The sequence below is a fragment of the Oncorhynchus mykiss genome, chromosome 13 (genome assembly GCF_057628025.1).
Source record: "Oncorhynchus mykiss isolate SJ-2025 chromosome 13, ASM5762802v1, whole genome shotgun sequence".
NCBI lineage: Eukaryota > Metazoa > Chordata > Actinopteri > Salmoniformes > Salmonidae > Oncorhynchus > Oncorhynchus mykiss.
This window is the reverse complement of record NC_143034.1, coordinates 50,442,403-50,464,727: the sequence shown is the minus strand read 5'-3', so window position 1 is coordinate 50,464,727 and position 22,325 is coordinate 50,442,403. Positions and strand designations below refer to the sequence as shown.

Below are 22,325 nucleotides of genomic sequence, written 5' to 3'. Positions count from 1 at the left end.
AATGACAGAGCTTCCTTGTGGTCTTTAATGCTCTGTTCTACTGTACACTCTCTCGATCACACTCTCTCTCCCTTTCTTTCTTTCTCTCTCTCTCTTAACCACAAGCTCTTTCCATGCCTCTGTGTGCTCCTGCTGGGTAAATGGAGGGGTGTGCACTGTGCATCTGAGGGCAACAGCAGCTCTGAGGAGGCCGGAACTCCAACTCTCCACTTTGCTGTAAGAGGGATGTCTTACACTGGTTTTACCCTATACAGTAACCTACTGTACCCTGTACATGGCACTCATAATGATAGGTATAATGTTCCACACACCATGTCATGTGTTGATATTGATGTATCATAAACAATTGGGGTTAGTGAAGAGGATACAGCATGTGCCAAGTGCAGTAGACTGCCAAGGTTCCAGCCCTATCATATGTAGTTAAGTAACACTTGAGCCATTCATAGGTAATTATAGGCAAGGACGTGAAGTGGCTTGTTGTTGGATGTAACTTTGGAAAACGGTGAAATTTAAAACTGAAGTTGAGCGCTATTACTGAGGAGGAAGAGCGGAGCGGGTTCTATTATTCATACCGTGTTCAGGATGGCCAGAGGCCACTAGCTCTGGCTGTCAAAAACTAGGAGAATCCGAAGCGCGCGCGCACACACACACACACACACACAATTAGCAACATAATTAAAATATTTGTATGCTTATTTCTCTAAACCCCAATTCTGGGAAATCCATTCGAATTACATTGGCACCTTAATTTACGAATTAGAAGCAGATGAGAGCTAAATTGATGGCATTGTGTGGTTTTCACAATCACCATCCGGCTCTTACACAACGCAATATCAGCCCCAATCAGCGTTGGTGTGCAGATAACAAGGAAGTCGATTATGACAATGCCTTCCGTTAAATGTCACCCCTCTCTCGCGTTCCGTGTATCTGTCATTCTACTGAAAATCCATACAGAGTAGCAAACAACACAGTCTAGTCAATGAAGCCCTCTCTCTCTCTCTTGCACGCTTTCTCTCTCTCACGCACACATGCACGCACGGGCGAGCTGGGCTGCAGCAGAGTGGTACTTCTTTGAATCAGTTGCCAACGCATCGATGTGCTGCTCCTAGCGTCGTCACCTTGCAAGCACAGAAGTCACCTTCCAACCTCTGCGACTTTCTGCCCCTGTCATTAGCTACTATACCATTGAGTCCCGTGTTCATTTACAGGTTAAAGGCATTGCCCTTTACTAACAAACATATCGTGCGTGAAATATTTTGGATTTGATTCAGCGTTCACTGGCAAAAATCTGCGGTCCACTGATCTGTGTTGGTCATAAGGAGGAGGCGCAAGTCCAAACCGCACATCGCTGATCATTGTAGCCTACCGAGCTAGAGGGCTACTCTGCGTCCGTGTGTGGAATTAACCCAGCGCACAGACTGGCTGGTGATGAGGTTCGTCGTGTACACTCGACAGAGCATTGACAGAATCCCTCTCGAGCTGAAGAAACCGCCCCAATAAGGACACAGGCAAGAGGGCAAGAGCAACAGAGGAGCTTGTGTCGGCTGGAACGCTGTCATTTCGGCAAGAATGCATCTCTTCAGTGCCATGTTCCTACTAGTGATGTTAGCTGCCATGCCCTGTGAGGTAAGAACACACGTACATCTCATATTTAAAGTGCTCTTTATTCGTTAACGTTGTATAAATGCCGCCCATTGGGGGTACAGAATACAGATTCGAGGACTTGCTTGTGTCTATTAGACATATGCCAATGTGCTTAAAATCAATACTTGAGCAAGTGTGAAGAAAATCATGTTTAGTGGAATGAGTGTGAAATACACAAATGTGTTAGTGCGAACAATGACACAATGACTCCAAATATGATTTTAGATGATTCATCTGTATTATTATTATTCCCCAGTCCTAAGGAAAATGTGTAGGCTAGTCGAATCTCACATCTGCGGCCGTCTGGCCTGGAATACAGCAGCTTGGATTCAGAGGGGCAGGACAGAGAGAAAGTTGAGAGAGGAAGCGACAGAAAGGCTCTGGGGCTTCTCTGAGCAACAGAAGTCTATATTATGCCGGCACTGTACATCACGCTCGAGCGAGCTTCTGCACAATCCAAGTGTGATTTGCGAATGTGTGGACACACGTGTCAGGTTCAGTGTTAGTAAGAGGATTGTAATGAGTGCTTTTCTAATGCCCCTTCAAACGCTAACCCATGTTCCCTGGTGAGTGTACATATCTGTAGGCCTATGTCCTGGAGTCATGTATTTGCACCTACGTTGGACCAGAGAAGCACTAAGCACAGACCTTTCCATGAAACGATAAGCTCTGAAGTGACAGTTGTAAATTGAAGTGAAGGAAGGTAAATTATCTGACCCAGAAAACATTTGAAAGTCCAAGACACGTGAATAATTTGTTATTGCGTCTTCAGCTGCCAGACAAAATAAGTTCTAGAACATGTTTACATGCTTAATTCAAAAGTCAAATATATAAAAAGGTGGACATTTCAAAAGTATGTCTGCTCTAACTGATACTGTAGCTCATTTAAAAAAACAGTTACGTTCGATTTGACGTTGAAGTCTATGCGGCCTGTTTCAGCCCCATGGACAGCGCTTCAGAGTGCCTTTGCCTAAAAACAGGGTTAGAGCTATTCGGTAATCCTCGGGTTGACCCTAAACCCTTAACCCCAACCCTTAACCCTTAATCTTAACACAGGAGAATTAATTAATTAATTAATTAATTAATAACCCCTACCTAACACTAATAGTTGGGACTTCCCAAGGATCCCGGGTTTTAGTTGGGACTTCCCAAGTATCCCAGTTGTACTGTGTAACAGTTTCCAAACCCTTTGTTTTCTTCTCACAATCACTGGGTAACACATTAATGGTCAATAATAAATCTTGGGATGGACCTACAGTTGAAATAATATTCTCTGGCATGCCAGGCCTGACCCCCAAGTGTAGAATGTTATGTGCATCGTTTTGCTGAATAGATATGCCCCCTGGGAGTATCCTGATAATCACTCATGTTTGGGCAAGATTGATCAAATATCTTTTGAACCCCCAAGAATGTTCTGAGAATGATATGACTGTGTTAACCATATTGATCAATAGCTGCAGATTTATACAGTATTCTGACTGTGTGCATACCATGAAATGAACATGTCTGCTGTAGTTCATTTCTAATACACAGTAGCACTGAGAGAACATCCTGCTCTACAGAATGAGTATGTTGTCTACTACTGAAGTGTGCCATGTTTACTGCCATGTCTACGTGCTGCGTTGAGACTTGAGCTGACCTTTTCCCAGAAATGGATACGATGCTACCTGTCCTGAGGCCATGCTCCTTTCAAACGGTGGCGGTGACAATGAGGCCCTACTGAGAGGAGCAGGTGGTGCTGTCAGTGACAGGAATGAATGTGCAGAGCACAGCCAGTGGTATCTCAGTGTAACACAAGACTTCATCTCTGTCCTCGTGCTCTCTCTCTCTCACTCTCTGTCTGTCTGTCTGTATGTCTGTCTGTCTGTGTGTGTGTGACCTACTGATGGAGAACTCGGTCCTGTTCACTAGTGACAAAACGTTTAGAAAGAGACTGAAATGGGGACCTACTACCTGGACCTGTCCTAATTTCCTTTGGAAAAATATTTTGCTATGTTATGCCCCCCAGTACTTAGGAAAACCCTGGTTTGCTTATCATATGAAACCACCTGCGGAGAGACTTATTTAGCCGTCTGTTTCGTCTGTCTAGCGCTGACGCTCATTGGAGTCACAGGGCAGGAGACAGTAGGCAGGTGAGCACCCAACCATAAGGCATAAGGACCTAGCCTCCCGGGAGGCGCAGTGGTTAAGGGCGCTGTATTGCAGCGCCAGCTGTGCCACCAGAGACTCTGGGTTTGCGCCCAGGTTCTGTCGTAACTGGCCGCGACCGGGAGGCCCGTGGGGCGACGCAAAATTGGCCTAGCGTCGTCCGGGTTGGGGAGGGTTTGGCTGGTAGGGATATCCATGTCTCATTGCGCACCAGCAACTCCTGTGCGCGCTAACCAAGGTTGCCAGGTGCACAGTGTTTCCTCCAACACATTGGTGCGGCTGGCTTCCGGGTTCGATGCGCGCTGTGTTAAGAAGCAGTGCGGCTTGGTTGGCTTGTGTATCGGAGGACGCATGACTTTCAACCTTCGTCTCTCCCGAGCCCGTACGGGAGTTGTAGCGATGAGACAAGATAGTAGCTACTAACAATTGGATACCACGAAATTGGGGCATAAGGACCTGACGATGTGTGTGTGTCCCAGACTTACTCTCAAGAGATACAATCATCTCTCTATCAGTGGAGCTGTTTCCCCGCCTCCAATGGCTCATAATTGGCCTTGGGGGACAATTTGTTGTAAGTGTTTACATTAAATATTTATCAACCCTACAGAGGGAAAAAAATATGGCGCCACCCATTTCCCTAACGTAGCCTAGCTCTGCAGACATAAAGAATTTATGAACTCTTCTGGCCGTATCTTCCGACTGATAGGACGTCTCTCTACACTGCAGGAGTTTGGATATCTCACTCATATGTACACATCTTCTCCACACACAGTCTGGGCACGGGCCCTACATTAAATATGCACTATGCTTTAATGAGACACATGCACTCGCTGGCATGTGTTTGTTAAGTACCCACAATACCCCAGGAGTCCTGACAGCCAGTGATACAGACGGACACCTGCTCGACCTTGGCGCCACCTCTGTATGTACGCCGTTGTTATGGGGTATGTTGCATCACAAGACGACTGACCCCATGCATGCACTTTGCAAATGTGCGTCTGTGTAGCAGTTCATATTTATGCATGATAATCTTTGAATTATACTTGTGGGCTGAGCAGAGAATACATGTGTATTTTAGTAGATAAAATGGATGGTAATTATGCTGTTTAGAGAAGATTTCACAGCAATGAAATATAATTGAAAATGACAGCACAATACATATATATTTAAGGTTTATTTTAAATTGGACACATTTGCAGCTAAATAGGATACATAGGTCTACGTAAGTAAATCAAACAAAACATGTGAGATGCAGTACACAATATCACAGTTAAGGCAAGGCACCACACCCTAATAGGGTCATGTTTTCCCTTATTCATATCACAATGAACTTCTACCATTTTAAATAAAAACACCAATCTACATTTGTTTGTGTGTTACAACGTTTCTGAAATATTGTATTAAAATATGCAAACTGAGGCAATGTCTAATTAGATCTGCTCATATTTCCAGGACTGGACATTGAGCAGATTGTGGATATATACACTTTTTAAATTCTCTCTATTTGTAAATTACTAAACCATGTGGGTAAAAAGCATTTTTGGTGAAAAGGAAAGAAGAAAATGTTATCTAAAATCTATATTTGACAACATATGAACAATTCCCTCTGTACAAGTCTGGGGAATATATCTCAGTATAACCACACAACATTTGGTGAATGCAGGTGCGTCTAAAGCTGAGATGAACTAAGGCTGAGATAAATTACTTAGCGTGTGGGAAGAGTCTGACTTTCAGGAAATGGTAGTTCAAGAGAAGTACAAGGAATTTAGTCTACCAATCACCGAACACCTATTTAGAACTAATCATGATCTCTTCAAAGTAAGTTACTACATGTAAAAAAGTTTAGAACGTTCTCTATGAAATGGGCTTTTAAATTATGTGTGATGTCCATTTTAAATCTCAAAATGTACACTACCTTTCAAAAGGCTCTAACAAGAATAGAAAGGGGAGTGGGAGGCCCCAGTGCACAACTGAGCAAGATGACAAGTACTTTAGAGTGTCACAAGTCCTCAACTGGCAGCTTCATTAAATAGTATCCGCAAAACACTAGTCTCAACAGTGACGAGGCGACTCCGGGATGCTGGCCTTCTAGGCAGAGTTCCTCTGTCCAGTGTCTGTGTTCTTTTTCCCATCTTAATATTTTCTTTTTATTGGCCAGTCTGAGATATGGCTTTTTCTTTGCAACTCTGCCTAGAAGGCCAGCATCCCGGAGTCGCCTCTTCACTGTTGACGTTGAGACTAGTGTTTTGTGGGTACTATTTAATGTTTGTTTCTCAAACTGGACACTCTAATGTACTTGTCCTTTTGCTCAGTTGTGCACCGGGGCCTCCCACTCCTTATATTCTGGTTAGAGCCAGTTTGCGCTATTCTGTGAAGGGAGTAGTACACAGCGTTGTACGAAATCTTCAGTTTCTTGCCAATTTCTCGCATGGAAGAGCCTTTATTTCTCAGAACAAGAATAGACTGACACGTTTCAGAAGAAAGTTCTTTGTTTCTGTCCATTTTGAGCCTGTAATCGAGCCCACAAATGCTGATGCTCCAGATACTCAACTAGTCTAAAGAAAGCCAGTTTTATTGATTCTTTAATCAACACAACAGTTTTCAGCTGTGCTAACATAATTGCAAAAGGGTTTTCTAATTATCAATTAGCCTTTTAAAATGATAAACTTGGAAAGCTAACACAACGTGCCATTGGAACACAGGAGTGATGGTTGCTGACAATGGGCCTCTGCGAGCCTATGTAGATATTCCATAACAAATCAGCCGTTTCCAGCTACAATAGTCATTTACAACATTAACAATGTCTACACTGTATTTCTGATCAATTTGATGTTATTTTAATGGACAAAAAATGTTTTTCTTTCAAAAACAAGGACATTTCTAAGTGACCCCAAACTTTTGAATGGTAGTGAATCAGTTGATGGAAACATTTCATTTCAACATGTGGTGCCTCACCTTAAGCAGCATTAAGCAGTCTCACAAAGTAAGCCATAGGGCTGTTGTAGTACCTGTCAGGCAGAGTAGGGGGACGGTTCAGTTTGTGACTGGATCGGGTAGATCTGCCACTGACATGGCCTCTTGTCTGAGGCAGCCATTTGTTGTAATCCTGGAATTTTGCAAGCTTCTAGGCAAAGGATCTGGAAAGGTGGTTGTGGCGGGACTGCAAGGACAGGTCATTGCATCCAGAGTCGTAGGAGGTGTAGGTGGGGCCCATGATGATTTTGGTTGCATGTCATTGGATGTTCTCCAGTTGGTTGTGTTGGTGGGCTGTGAGACCTGGGTTCCATACTGGAGCGGCGTACTGGAGCACTGAATGGACAAAGCAGGTGTTTACTGTCAGAAGGCCTCAGAAGGCCATTGAAGTGGCAAAGATGATTCATCATGAAAAGCCTTTGGTGGAGATGTGGAGAAGTGTTTGTCCCGTTTTAGGTTTATTGTTATTATTATTATTTTTAAATGTTGTCCTTATTGTAGGTTAGCTTGGAATGTCACACCAAGCTCTTTGGCGCTGGACACCAACTCAAGTGTGTGGCCGGATATGGATAATGGTGGACGTGGGTCAGGATTGTGACATGTTTCCATGTAAAAATGTCAATTTATATAATAATGGGAATATTTTCTCAATTATATTTAATATTATGTAAATACTTTGTTCTAATTTGTATGGTTCTTTGATTTGCTAAATATCGTTTGACATTTGACCTTGGTCATTGCCAACAAAGGGTATATAACAAAGTATTGAGATAAACTTTTGTTATTGACCAAATACTTATTTTCCACCATAATTTGCAAATAGATTCATAAAAAATCCTACAATGTGATTTTCTGATTTTTTTCCCCTCATTTTGTCTGTCATAGTTGAAGTGTACCTATGATGAAAATTACAGGCCTCTCATCTTTTTAAGTGGGAGAACTTGCACAATTGATGGCTGACTAAATACTTTTTTGCCCCACTGTATGTGAAAACAGAGCGTTTTGTACAAAAATATTTAAAGTTCTATTCGATAACATCATTTAAAAAAAAGTGATTTTCAAACAATAGGAGATTCGTGGTGACGTGGGGCGCAAGAACATACAGTACCGTCCCTCTGGCTAGAAACTCCTATAATAAAAAATAAAAAAACTTTTAATCGGACCCTGTGAAGTCACAGAGAAGCATGTTTTTGTGACCTTGTCTTTTTATCCACAGACATTAGAAACGCACACGTATAAATGTAGGTGCTGGAGATAGTGAATATTGTAACGTGGATGCTGGGAGTCAAGAAGCAGGTGGTAAGTTTAATTTAACAAGAAACATGGAATGATCCAACGTAGGCGTAGCGTCTTGACATGAACAAAACCACACTACCGAGGGAAAGAACCTAAGGGAGTGCCAGATTAAGGGGAGGTAATGGAGTCTAGGTGTGCCTAATGAAGCGCAGGTGCGCGTGATGATGGTTCCCAGGACTGGTGGTTAGTACACCAGCGGACACCGAAGGGGAGGAGCAGGAGTAGACGTGACAAATATGAGGTTGAAAAGTGGCATAAATCACTCTGCCATTTCCTGGTTGCTAAAATTTGAGTTGTTTGGCTAATTTCAGTTTATGTAACAAAACAAGAAATGGATAGTATAGAGAATCATTGTACCATCTAAACTGTTGGGAAATATAGTTGAATTAAAACAAAAATATTGTGTATTCAACTGTTTGAAACTTATGTACAAAATGTAAAGTAAAACTAAACCTAAGAACGGGAAGCATAGAAATAGAGTGCCTAGAACTTATATATCACTATTTAGACTGGCTTTCAATGAGAATGACAGAAAAATGATTTATAGATCCATGTGAATTTGGTCAGGTCTTCCAAAAAGTGACATATTGCAGCTTTAAGGCAGCAGCCATGATTTATGTTCCTATAGGTAATGCAGGTTTATGAATCATTTCGATAGCTATAGGTAAATGCAGGTTTAGGGATCATTTCAGTAGCTAGAGGCAATGAGTTTTAGCATAGTTTCTGTACCTAAAGATAATGTTGGTATAAGAATCATGTGTTTCTAGAGGCAATGCAGGTTTAAGGATCACTTCTGTTTCTAGAGGTAATGCAGGTTTAGGGATAATTTCATTAGCTAGAGTTAATGCAGGTCTAGGGATCATTTCAGTAGCTTGAGTTAATGCAGGTTTAGGGATCATTTCAGTAGCTTGAGTTAATGCAGGTTTAGGGATCATTTCAGAAGCTTGAGTTAATGCAGGTTTAGGGATAATTTCAGAGGCTAGAGTCAGGTTTTCAAGATAATTTCAGTAAATCAAATCAAATCAAATGTATTTATATAGCCATCAGCTGATATCTCTAAGTGCTGTACAGAAACCCAGCCTAAAACCCCAAACAGCAAGCAATGCAGGTGTAGAAGCACGGTGGCTAGGAAAAACTCCCTAGAAAGGCCAAAACCTACGAAGAAACCTAGAGAGGAACCAGGCTATGAGGGGTGGCCAGTCCTCTTCTGGCTGTGCCGGGTGGAGATTATAACAGAACATGGCCAAGATGTTCAAATGCTAAAACTCATTGCCTCTAGCAATAATAATAATCACAGTAGTTGTCGAGGGTCCAGCAAGTCAGCACCTCAGGAATAAATGTCAGTTGGCTTTTCATAGCTGATCATTAAGAGTATCTCTACCATTCCTACAACTCTCTAGAGAGTTGAAATCAGCAGGTCTGGGACAGGTAGCACGTCCGGTGAACAGGTCAGGATTCCATAGCCGCAGGCAGAACAGTTGAAACTGGAGCAGCAGCACGGCCAGGTGGACTGGGGACAGCAAGGAGTCATCATGCCAGGTAGTCCTGAGGCTTGGTCCTAGGGCTCAGGGCCTCCGAGAGAAAGAGAGAATTAAAGAGAGCATACTTAAATTCACACAGGACACCGGATAAGACAGGAGAAGTACTCAAGATATAACAAACTGACCCTAGCCCCCGACACAAACTACTGCAGCATAAATACTGGAGGCTGAGCCAGGAGGGGTCAGGAGACACTGTGGCCCCATCCAATGATACCCCCGGACAGGGCCAAACAGGAAGGATATAACCCCACCCACTTTGCCAAAGCACAACCCCCACACCACTAGAGGGATCTCTTCAACCACCAACTTACCATTCTGAGACAAGGCCGAGTATAGCCCACAAAGATCTCCGCCACGGCACAACCCAAAGGGGGGCGCCAACCCAGACAGGAAGATCACGTCAGTGACTCAACCCACTCAAGTGACGCACCGATCCTAGCGACGGCATGAAAGAGCACCAGTAAGCCAGTGACTCAGCCCCTGTGATAGGGTTAGAGGCAGAGAATCCCAGTGGAGAGAGGGGAACCGGCCAGGCAGAGACAGCAAAGGCGGTTCGTTGCTCCAGAGCTTTTCCGTTCACCTTCACACTCCTGGGCCAGACTACACTCAATCATATGACCCACTGAAGAGATGAGTCTTCAGTAAAGACTTAAAGGTTGAGACCGAGTCTGCATCTCTCACATGGGTAGGCAGACCATTCCATAAAAAATGGAGCTCTATAGGAGAAAGCTCTGCCTCCAGCTGTTTGCTTAGAAATTCTAGGGACAATTAGGAGGCCTGCGTCTTGTGACCGTAGCGTACGTGCAGGTATGTACGGCAGGACCAAGTCAGAAAGATAGGTAGGAGCAAGCCCATGTAATGCTTTGTAGGTTAGCAGTAAAACCTTGAAATCAGCCCTTGCCTTAACAGGAAGCAAGTGTAGGGAGGCTAGCACTGGAGTAATATGATCAATTCTTTTGGTTCTAGTCAGGATTCTAGCCTCTCTGGGATAGGGGGACGCAAAATGCAGAGCGCCAGATTCAAATAAAATTCTAACTTTCATTAAATCACACATGCAAGATAGCAAATTAAAGCTACACTCGTTATGAATCCAGCCAAAGTGTCAGATTTCAAAAGGGCTTTTCGGCGAAAGCATAAGAAGCTATTATCTGATGATAGCACAGCAGTAAACAAAGAGGGTAGCACATTTCAACCTTGCAGGCGCTACACAAAATGCAGAAATAAAATATAAAACATGCCTTACCTTTGACGAGCTTCTTTTGTTGGCACTCCAATATGTCCCATAAACATCACAAATGGTAATTTTGTTCGATTAATTCCGTCCATATATATCCAAAATGTCAATTTATTTGGCGCGTTTGATCCAGAAAAAAACAGCTTCCAATTTGCGTAAAGTCACTACAAAATATCTCAAAAGTTCCCTGTAAACTTTGCCAAAACATTTAAAAATACTTTTGTAATACAACTTTAGGTATTTTTAAACGTTAATAATCAATCAAATTGAAGACTGGTCTATCTGTTTTCAATAGAGGACGAGAGGAAACTAACGCTACTCTTCAAGTCTTGGCCAACTCTCAACAGCGTTACCCTTTTCCAGGATGGCCGTACTTCTTCATTGCACAAAGGAATAACCTCAACCAAATTCCAAAGACTGGTAACATCCAGTGGAAGCGGTAGGAATGGCAAACAAGTGCCTAAGAAATATCGTTTCCCCATGAGAACTCATTGAACAAGACAGCGACCTCAAAAATAAATCATTCTGAATGGTTAGTCTTCGGGGTTTTGCCTGCTACATAAGTTCTGTTATACTCACAGACATGATTCAAACAGTTTTGGAAACTTCAGAGTGTTTTCTATCCAAATATATAATAATAATATGCATATCTTATATTCTTGGCATGAGTAGCAGGAAGTTGAAATTGGGCACGCTATTTATCCAAAAGTGAAAATGCTGCCTCCTATCAGAAAGTTTCTGATTTTTGCAATGTTACGTAGATGGAAAAAAGCTGAGAGTTAATGCTAGAGTTAATGCTAGAGTAAATGCTATAGTTAATGCAGGTTTAAATATGATTTTTGTTCCTAGAGGTTTTCAGCCAGTTCATGACACTTATCCAATTGAAACAATTAGGGGCTTGATTGGTGGACTGAGTGTACTGCTGACATTGGGGTGAGGTCTATGTGAGAAATATGATTGCATGGAAATGTACGACAACAGAAAGCCAAAAAATATACTGATCCCTTATTGTTGTCACTTATTATTGTTGTCACTTGTTAAATCCACTTAAGTCAGTGTAGATGAAGGGGAGGAGACGGGTTAAATAAGGATTGTTTAATCCTCGAGACAATTGAGACATGGATTGTGTATGTGTGCCATTCAGAGAGTGAATGGGCAAGACAAAAGTGCCTTAGAACAGGGAATGGTAGTAGGTACCAGGCGCACTGGTTTGAGTGTGACAAGAACTGCAATGATGCTGGGTTTTTCACAGTCAACAGTTTCCCGTGTGTATCAAGAATGGTCCACCACCCAAAGGACATCCAGCCAACTTGACACAACTGTGGGAAACATTGGAGTCAACATGGGCCAGCATCCCTGTGGAAAGCTTCCGACACCTCGAGTCCATGCCCCGACGAATTGAGGCTGTTCTGAGTGCAACTCAATATTTGGAAAGTGTTCCTAATGTTTGGTATACTCAGCTCAGTGTATGTTCCTTCATTAAAATGTTTCATTTGAAACGTTATCAAAAACACAGTAAGCGCTTAGCAAGTCTTTGCAGATCTAAAATCCAGATCAGAGTCGTCGACACCACAATCAAATCTAAATATTACATTACTTTGAACTAAACAGAGGGCTTGGGAAGTAGAGCTTTGGGGGGTCTTGAGAGACTTCAGTGTTTCTATAATTATTTTTGTTTAATCAGTGGCTGTCTGCTGAGGGCAGGACATTTTACATGTACTTGAAACAACCTGTGAACACAACACTGCTTACTTACTGATATGAGAGCATGAGTGCAGTGCAGTGTTCCCATAGCAAAGACTGGTGCAGACAGTGGGGTGTACTTACTGTTTGAAACCGTCTGGCCTTGAAGGCTGTGAGTGATGGAAGTTACCACTTGCTTTGGTGTTTTTCCCTGTTCAAACGCCGAGCTCAGTGGGCGAGAACGCCTAATTGGTTGTCATTCTCAAAGAGGAAGACAAAACTTCTGTAAATAATTCAAAAGCTTTATTTCCATCTGTAATTTGTTCTATCCCCTTGCACCAGGGAGGCTGATAAACAATTGGCTGAAATAAACTGGCTGTTTGAGACTATTTAAAATGCTCCTCCTTGTTTGAGATGGAAATAATGTTTGCAACAGAAACTATACCCACAGTTGGAGTCATTTGATTGTAAATAGTTAGTTACACATTAGAGTGAAGATAGCAGTTCACAGAAATGTACAGTATGTCTCACTTTACTTCACAAATAAGTTGAGTTATTATATTTAAGAAGCCAATTTCAATTGAATTGAAATGCAGATTACGCTGCAAAGGAGTGGAAAAGCAGAGTAGAAAAGCAATGGTGATTTAGTGCAATTTTCTGTGTGCAGCCTTTGTCTGCAGAGTCACATTCAGGGTTTTCTATTACCCTGGCATTTTGAGCAGAGACAAAACTCACACAGAGCCAATCATAGCTGTACAGGACAATCTTTTGGTGTTAAATTGCTCCAACACAGACATTGAGAGGACACGCAGGACAGAACTTGGCCCAATCATAGGGCAGCAGGACAAACAGCTGGCATGGCTGTCGTCCAATCCCGATCAGCTCCCAGCTGACCTGGTAGTGGGACCCCGTGCCGGGAAATCTCCTTTTTTGGTGCTTGTCCAATGAGAGGAAGCAGCATGACGACCATTTAAACCCCTCCCTGGGCTCTGCGGAGGCTGCTGTGATTGAACCACTCACAGGCTAAATTCCTGTCCTTGTCCCCCGGCCAGGAGGCGACTACACAATCATCTTACCAAAACAACACGGACACATAAACCTTATAATACCACTCCTTTTTAACTTTCCTGGGCAATGAAATGGTTTACAATCAGTGAACCTGGGCTGTTAAAATTCCTATAAATTGAGGTGGAAGTGACAGAGGGAGGAGTTGGACAGCATTCAAATAGAGAGCGAGAGTGAGAGAGAGGGAAGGGGCATTGAAGTAAGAGAGAGAGTCCTCCTTGCATTGCTCTGGGGACCCAAGGACGCTGGTAGGCAGGCCGCGCAGGGCGGATGGACAGTACGTGCTCTGCCTAGCAGCAGCCTAAACCTCCCAGCCAGCCACACAGGGAATTAGACAAATGAAAAGCTGCGGGAGAGAGGGGTGTAAATCTCCCAGGGAGAGGAGAGGACACGCACAAGGCTCGGCCTGCATCATGGCTCCTCAACCTGGAGAAGACGACACCCCGGACACTGACACTGGACCCACACTGAATCCTCTCTCCATCCTCCATCCCCCTCTGTATGGGCTGTGCCAATGGAAGTGGATGGAGTGGAATAAAATGTCTAGTAGGCACATACACACAGACAATTAGAGAGACATATAGTATACAGCTAACACACATACTTACTGATTGGTGCCTCTTGTCCTGTGCAGTGGTACGTACACCTAATTATAATGTTGTGGTGGGTGACAGACAGAAACAATCATGTTGAGCAGCATGTGGGCGAACAAACAGGCAGTGATAGATTGATTAGTCTCACGCCCGCCACCACATTCACGTGCTCTCTCCATTTAGAGTCATATATGGAAGTATACCGCTTCACAGTCTGTGGCGGATAATGAGCTAGCATTGTGTTTGATTCATGGCTGCTTGAGGAGATTGAATAGTGTGTGTGTTTTAGTGTCCTAACTGATTACTGTAGAGCTTGAAGCAGCGCCAGCTAATGAGACTGTATTGTGTGTGTTGTAGTGTATGGAGGTTATGTCACAAGGAGAGTCTGTTCAAGGAGGGGTGGGAGGAGAAGGAGGTGTTGTGCTGGCTACTCCTCCATTCCTCCTAATGTCTCAGGCTCTTTCATGTCTTCTTATCCACCCTGAGAGGAGTGTGTGTGTTTGTGTGCGTGCGTGCACGCTTGTGTATGTGTGTTCACTTGTGTGTCTGTGGGTGCACCTCTTCTACAAAGTAGGTCAGTAGACGGAATGGACACTGCTGACCAGGGTGTGATATCAGTGTGACGCTGGGCTGAGGTACAGGAAGGGCAGTGATATTAGTGTGACGCTAAGGTACAGGAAGGGGTGTGATATCAGTGTGACGCTGGGCTGAGGTACAGGAAGGGCAGTGATATTAGTGTGACGCTATGGTACAGGAAGGGGAGTGATATCAGTGTGACACTGGGCTGAGGTACAGGAAGGGCAGTGATATTAGTGTGACACTGAGGTACAGGAAGAGGAGTGATATCAATGTGATGCTGGACTGAGGTACAGGAAGGGGAGTGATATCAATGTGATGCTGGGCTGAGGTACAGGAAGGGCAGTGATATCAGTGTGATGCTGGGCTGAGGTACAGTAAGTGCAGTGATATCAGTGTGATGCTGGACTGAGGTACAGGAAGGGGAGTGATATCAATGTGATGCTGGGCTGAGGTACAGAAAGGGGAATGATATCAGTGTGACGCTGGGCTGAGGTACAGGAAGGGTAGTGATATTAGTGTGACGGGGGGGCTGAGGTACAGGAAGGGGAGTGATATTAGTGTGACGGGGGGCTGAGGTACAGAAAGGGGAGTGATATCAGTGTGATGCTGGACTGAGGTACAGAAAGGGTAGTGATATTAGTGTGACGGGGGGCTGAGGTACAGGAAGGGTAGTGATATTAGTGTGACGTGGGGCTGAGGTACAGGAAGGGCAGGGATATTAGTGTGACGGGGGGCTGAGGTACAGGAAGGGCAGGGATATTAGTGTGACGGGGGGCTGAGGTACAGGAAGGGCAGTGATATTAGTGTGCCGGGGGGCTGAGGTACAGGAAGGGCAGTGATATTAGTGTGACGGGGGGCTGAGGTACAGGAAGGGCAGTGATATTAGTGTGACGGGGGGCTGAGGTACAGAAAGGGCAGTGATATTAGTGTGATGCTGGGCTGAGGTACAGGAAGGGCAGTGATATTAGTGTGGTCCTGGGTACAGGAAGGGCAGTGATATTAGTGTGATACTGGGCTGAGGTACAGGAAGGGCAGTGATATTAGTGTGGTCCTGGGTACAGGAAGGGCAGTGATATTAGTGTGGTCCTGGGTACAGGAAGGGGTGGGATTTTGCTGTGAGGCAGTGGTTAAACAGGTGAGGGATGGGCACTGAACAGCACAGGTCTTGGCAGGTCTTGACCACCAGAACTGATGGAATGCTGGGTGGAGTGTGCATGTGGTCATGAGCCTCCTCGTCCTTCACACTGACACACTGTCCCTGTATGGCGCTCCGAGACGGGGTTGTCCCACAATGTTTCTGCCTTTCTAACTGGTGGTCCAGTGTGGCTCAGTTGATAGAGCATAGTGCTTGAAATGCCAGGGTTGTGGCCTTAAATCCCACTGGGGACCGGTACCAAAGCGAATATGAAAATGTATGCACTCACTACTTACTGTAAGTCGCTCTGAATAAGTGACCAACATGCAAATGTAACTACCTGGAGAGAATGTGTCCTAAACTGACTGTCACACTCAGTATTCTAGATCCGTATCTATCTGGTCTACAGCAGCTCTGAGTTTAATATAATTTTTCAGTTATGCTTGATTGAACTTACCTGGCCACAATTGAGCAAATTAAGTAGTCTTAAAAGTGCAAACTCCACCCATCTGGCAAAGTATACACATTTAAAACCCAGGTCTGGTCCCCAGTATGTCCTGAGTTACCGGCTGTCTGGTCATTCTACAGACCAGATTGTTTGCTCCAGACTGACCACTACTGACCCCCTGGGAGTTTCTGAGCTCTCACTGACCTTTTGGTTGTTCGGTTACCGCCATGACAGTGCAGCTCAGAGGCCCACTGCTGGCTCCTGAGTGAACCACTGACCAATGACTTTACTGTGTGTCTCTGACCGTCTCCTCAGGGTGATCCTTATTGGGAGTTTAGCTTCAGAAGGGGTCTACATGCAAAACATGAAAACCAGAGCTGTATCTTACAGCACATACTGTCTCTTACAGCACATACTGTCTCTTACGTACTGTCTCTTACAACACGTACTGTCTCTTACAGCACATACTGTCTCTTACAGCGCATACTGTCTCTTACAACACATACTGTCTCTTACAGCACGTACTGCCTCTTACAGCACGTACTGCCTCTTACAGCACGTACGGTCTCTTACAGCACGTACTGTCTCTTAAAACACGTACTGTCTCTTACAGCTAATACTGTCTCTTACAGCGCGTACTGTCTCTTACAACACGTACTGTCTCTTACAGCACGTACTGCCTCTTACAGCACGTACTGTCTCTTACAGCACGTACTGCCTCTTACAGCACGTACTGCCTCTTACAACACGTACTGTCTCTTACAGCACGTACTGTCTCTTACAGCACATACTGTCTCTTACAGCACGTACTGTCTCTTACAACACATACTGTCTCTTACAGCACATACTGTCTCTTACAGCACATACTGTCTCTTACAGCACATACCGTCTCTTACAGCACATACCGTCTCTTACAGCACATACCGTCTCTTACAGCACGTACTGCCTCTTACAGCACGTACTGCCTCTTACAGCACGTACTGCCTCTTACAGCACGTACTGCCTCTTACAGCACGTACTGTCTCTTACAGAACGTACTGTCTCTTACAGAACGTACTGTCTCTTAAAACACTTACTGTCTCTTACAGCACATACTGTCTCTTACAGCACATACTGTCTCTTACAGCACATACTGTCTCTTACAGCACATACTGTCTCTTACAGCACATACTGTCTCTTACAGCATATACCGTCTCTTACAGCACATACCGTCTCTTACAACACCTACCGTCTCTTACAGCACGTACTGTCTCTTACAACACATACCTTCTCTTACAGCACGTACTGTCTCTTACAGCACGCACTTTCTCTTACAGCACATACTGTCTCTTACAGCACGTACTGTCTCTTAAAACACGTACTGTCTCTTACAACACATACCTTCTCTTACAGCACGTACTGTCTCTTACAGCACGCACTTTCTCTTACAGCACATACTGTCTCTTACAGCACGTACTGTCTCTTAAAACACGTACTGTCTCTTACAGCACATACTGTCTCTTACAGCACATACTGTCTCTTACAGCACATACTGTCTCTTACAGCATATACCGTCTCTTACAGCACATACCGTCTCTTACAACACCTACCGTCTCTTACAGCACATACCGTCTCTTACAACACCTACCGTCTCTTACAGCACGTACCGTCTCTTACAACACCTACCGTCTCTTACAGCACGTACTGTCTCTTACAACACATACCTTCTCTTACAGCACGTACTGTCTCTTACAGCACATACGGTCTCTTACAGCACGTACTGTCTCTTACAGCACGTACTGTCTCTTAAAACACGTACTGTCTCTTACAGCACGTACTGTCTCTTACAGCACGTACTGTCTCTTACAGCACGTACTGTCTCTTAAAACACGTACTGTATCTTACAACACATACTGTCTCTTACAGCACATACTTTCTCTTACAGCACGTACTGTCTCTTACAGCACGTACTATATCTTACAACGCGTACTGTCTCTTACAGCACGTACTGTCTCTTACAGCACGTACTGTATATTACAACACGTACTTCCTCTTACAGCACGTACTGTATATTACAGCACGTACTATCTCTTACAGGACGTACTGTCTCTTACAGCACGTACCGTCTCTTACAGCACGTACCGTCTCTTACAGCACGTACCGTCTCGTACAGCACGTACCGTCTCTTACAACACGTACTGTCTCTTACAGCACGTACTGTCTCTTACAGCACGTACTGTCTCTTACAGCACGTACTGTATATTACAGCACGTACCGCCTCTTACAGCACGTACCGTCTCTTACAGCACGTACTATATATTACAACACATACTGTATATTACGGTATATACTGTCTTTAACAGCACATACTGTATATTACAACACATACTGTATATTACAACACATGCTGTATATTACAGCACATACTGTATATTACAGCACATACTGTATAATACAACACATACTGTATAATACAACACATATGGTGTATTACAACACATGCTGTATATTACAACACACTGTCTCTTACAGCACATACTATTTATTACAACACATACTGTGTATTACAGCACATACTGTATATTACAACACATACTGTGTATTACAACACATGCTGTATATTACAACACGCTGTCTCTTACAGCACATACTATTTATTACAACACATACTGTGTATTACAGCACATACTGTATAATACAACACATACTGTATAATACAACACATACTGTATAATACAACACATACTGTATAATACAACACATATGGTGTATTACAACACATGCTGTATATTACAACACACTGTCTCTTACAGCACATACTATTTATTACAACACATACTGTGTATTACAGCACATACTGTATATTACAACACATACTGTGTATTACAGCACATACTGCATATTACAACACATACTGTGTATTACAGCACATACTGTATATTACAACACATACTGTGTATTACAGCACATACTGCATATTACAACACATACTGCATATTACACTTAAAAATATATGTACAGTGATCTTTGGTGGTCCTTTTATTTTACATTATTTTGTGCATTTTACACAGACACGTTTATAGCAGGCAATCCTTTTTACAGACAACCTTGCTTCTTGGACCACATTCAAATAACAAATGGTAAACTCTAGAAGTAATTCTGGCCAGTCCTGTATGGTTGGTGTCGACACAACAGCAACACCTAAAGAGGACTGTCATCATCATTCCATCATACTGTATATTACCTGTCATTGGTTTGTTTTTTCCAGGTGCAGTAACATAATGATTCTAGTCAGTGTAAGCGAATAATTTTTCCACCCCAATTATATTGATTGAATATCGGCTTACAGAGGGGAGGTTGAGGTTGTGTAGTATCTTTATTCATATGCTCATGTCTCCCCTCAGCTTAGCTGACCAGGCAGGTCAGGCTGGCTGGTGCTGGTGGGATGATTATCAGCCTTACCAGATAGTCTCTCCCTCTGCGCTGCAGGCTGCACTGCTCTCAGAGGTCTGTGGAGGGTGACTCTAACCCAATGTGACATCCCTCTGACAACACCCTTCCAGAGCTGGGCTGGGCCTCGGCTACACGCCATACACACTGTGTCCTCTGCTATCTACTGCTAATACACAAATAGATGAGTGTTTCTCTGGAGACGCAGAGAGGATTTAACATGAATAGATGAATATTAACAAACGTTTGAGAGGCGTGCAGCGTAATAACAAGATGTTGTACTGTCACGTACGCTAGATAGGTGCCATTTTACATGGTCAGCATAGTACAGAGCTCCTGGAGGAAATTAGGGTTAAGTGCCTTTCAGTTACTGGCCCAACGCTCTAACCGCTAGGCTACTTATACCTGTGTTGGGGTGAGAGTGACAGCTGATGGACAGACAGACAGACAGTCAGGGCGTGGAGGTGTGCGGTCAGCATCGTAGGACAGGCTGACGACCGTGAAAAGGGCAACGTGAGAAGTAACCGTAGTAACTACAGCCATGGGGATCACACAGCCTCTTTTTAATGTTGCGGTAAGCAGTAAGCACCTCCTGACCAGTTTTCTGTACGACCTTGCTTTCCCCTGCTCAATGAATCTTTCATGAGCTTGGCGATGTGGGTTTCTGTGAAGAAGATTGGAATATAAATATGGCAGTTGCGCCTAAAGCCCACAGCTTCCCTCTGTGATACAAAGCTTTCATACTCACTTGGAGACGGAGCAGATTGGGCTGCTGCTGTGTGTACCTGACTGCACTGCAGTGCTCTCCTACAAAAACCCTCCTCTTTTATCACAAGACACACATCAGAGTGCTCTCACATACCCAATCACAAGACAACGTTCCATTTTATAGTGAAAAGATGTCATCATTGGAATGGATAGTAGACACACATTACATTCCAGACAGCTCATTCAGTACAGTTTTCCACAATGGGCACACATTCACAGTACACAGGTTCCATGTCAGAATGTCAGAGAGAAGCTGCTTGATATCAGGCAATTTGCAACCGGTACAATGGCCACCAGTCAGCTGAGGATGAGTTCTCTAGTGCTGTCTGACTCGGGAATCAAAAGAAATCAAAACGGTACATCCAGACACAAGGAGGAAATCTAAACTGAAACCCCCCGTGAATGCTGCCTCTCCTTTTCTTTCTCTTTCTCTCTCCCTCCATCCCTCCCTCTCATAGTACTTCTACCTTTCTTCCCTGGGATTTCTGTCTTCTTCACCTTCCATTGTGAGTGTGACAGCGCTTCCCCTCCTGCTGAAAGATAACTGTCGGAGAGCTTTCATCTTGTGGATGACCGGCGAGTGCTGCGTGGCGCTGCGGAGGCGGGCGGGTGGCGAGAGGAGCCTTTTTATCAATGTGTTTCAGCAGCGGGCGCTCTGTCACAGCCACTCAGTAGGGTCATTGATGAGGGGAGCCTCCCTGACGGAGCCGGGGCCTGAAAGTCGCTAGTCAGGGGAGTTAGCGCCTGAGCTGTAGCCTGACGGCGCATATCAAGCAGCTCCTCCAGGCTCTTCTCTTCTCCTCTCTGTAGGCCCATGGTGGGGAAGGTAAAGTGGTAGCTAGTAGCTATACAGTCAAAGCATATGTTTGATATAGGCATAGAGATAACAAGATGTAGCCAGCAGCGTAAACACACTAGCCTATTCTCTCTGATTTCAACTCTTTGGGACTTCCTCAACATGATAAAACACAGATATTCCCATGTAGCGGTCACTGGCCATGCATACCATAACAGAGAATGCAGCAGCGACAGCCGACTTGTAATGATGAAGTGAGAACTATTTATCTGCACTGTGGTGTGTGGACAAAAGCTGGACGTTGGACCAAAACAAATACTGTACTAGACATTCATCATATCTTACAACTAGGGACTGCAAATATGAACAAAATGTTGTCCCCAGTGGTGTGTTTTCATGGATGCCAAAGGAAGCCAGGCTTCCCCCAAACAATTACTAACATGCTGACCAGACCGGACATGTCGAGTGCACGAGCGTTGCAAAATAAGAAATCCATGTTATTCAAAAAAAAAAATAATAATAATAATAATAATAATTCCTATTTCTGACGCAGATCGTGTTGCAAGTCCTGCCTCTCCCATCTCCTCTTTGGTTTATAGAAGCACGTGCTATCTCCTCATTGGTTATACCCACGTGGGGGATTGAAAGACGAACTGCTTTGCCGGTTGTCTTGGCAATACTATGAAAGTGTAGATGCAATCACCATATAAGTTCAAAGATGAAAAAGCCTGGAAGGAGGAGAGATGACTAGAAACGATTCGGTTGGCCGTTTTATGTGTGGATTAATTGTCGGAGTAGAGGACCTTGTGCATTTCAGGTAAAATAACAACTCAATGTTTATATCCGAGTACAAATTAGCTAGCATCAGCAAGTTAGCTAAATAGGACAAATTAGCTTGCACTTGCTAGCTAACTAGCTAAATTGCCATACATGTTAGATGCTTTTTGAAATGTCCCCAAATTAATGTCATTGATTCAGAGTTTGTTTTGACAT

The 22,325-nt window shown here is 43.9% G+C and overlaps 1 protein-coding gene across 1 annotated transcript in view; it reads left to right on the top strand.

Annotated features, from left to right (window-relative positions):
* The first annotated feature begins 955 nt into the window (after positions 1-955).
* The window catches only part of LOC110485175 (noelin-2), a 118,053-nt gene continuing 96,683 nt past the window's right edge, over positions 956-22,325 (top strand). Inside the window, exon 1 of the mRNA XM_036941102.2 lies at positions 956-1,626. Within this exon, the coding sequence (XP_036796997.1) occupies positions 1,570-1,626 (57 nt within the window). The 5' untranslated portion in view covers positions 956-1,569. The remainder of the gene's footprint in view (positions 1,627-22,325) is intronic.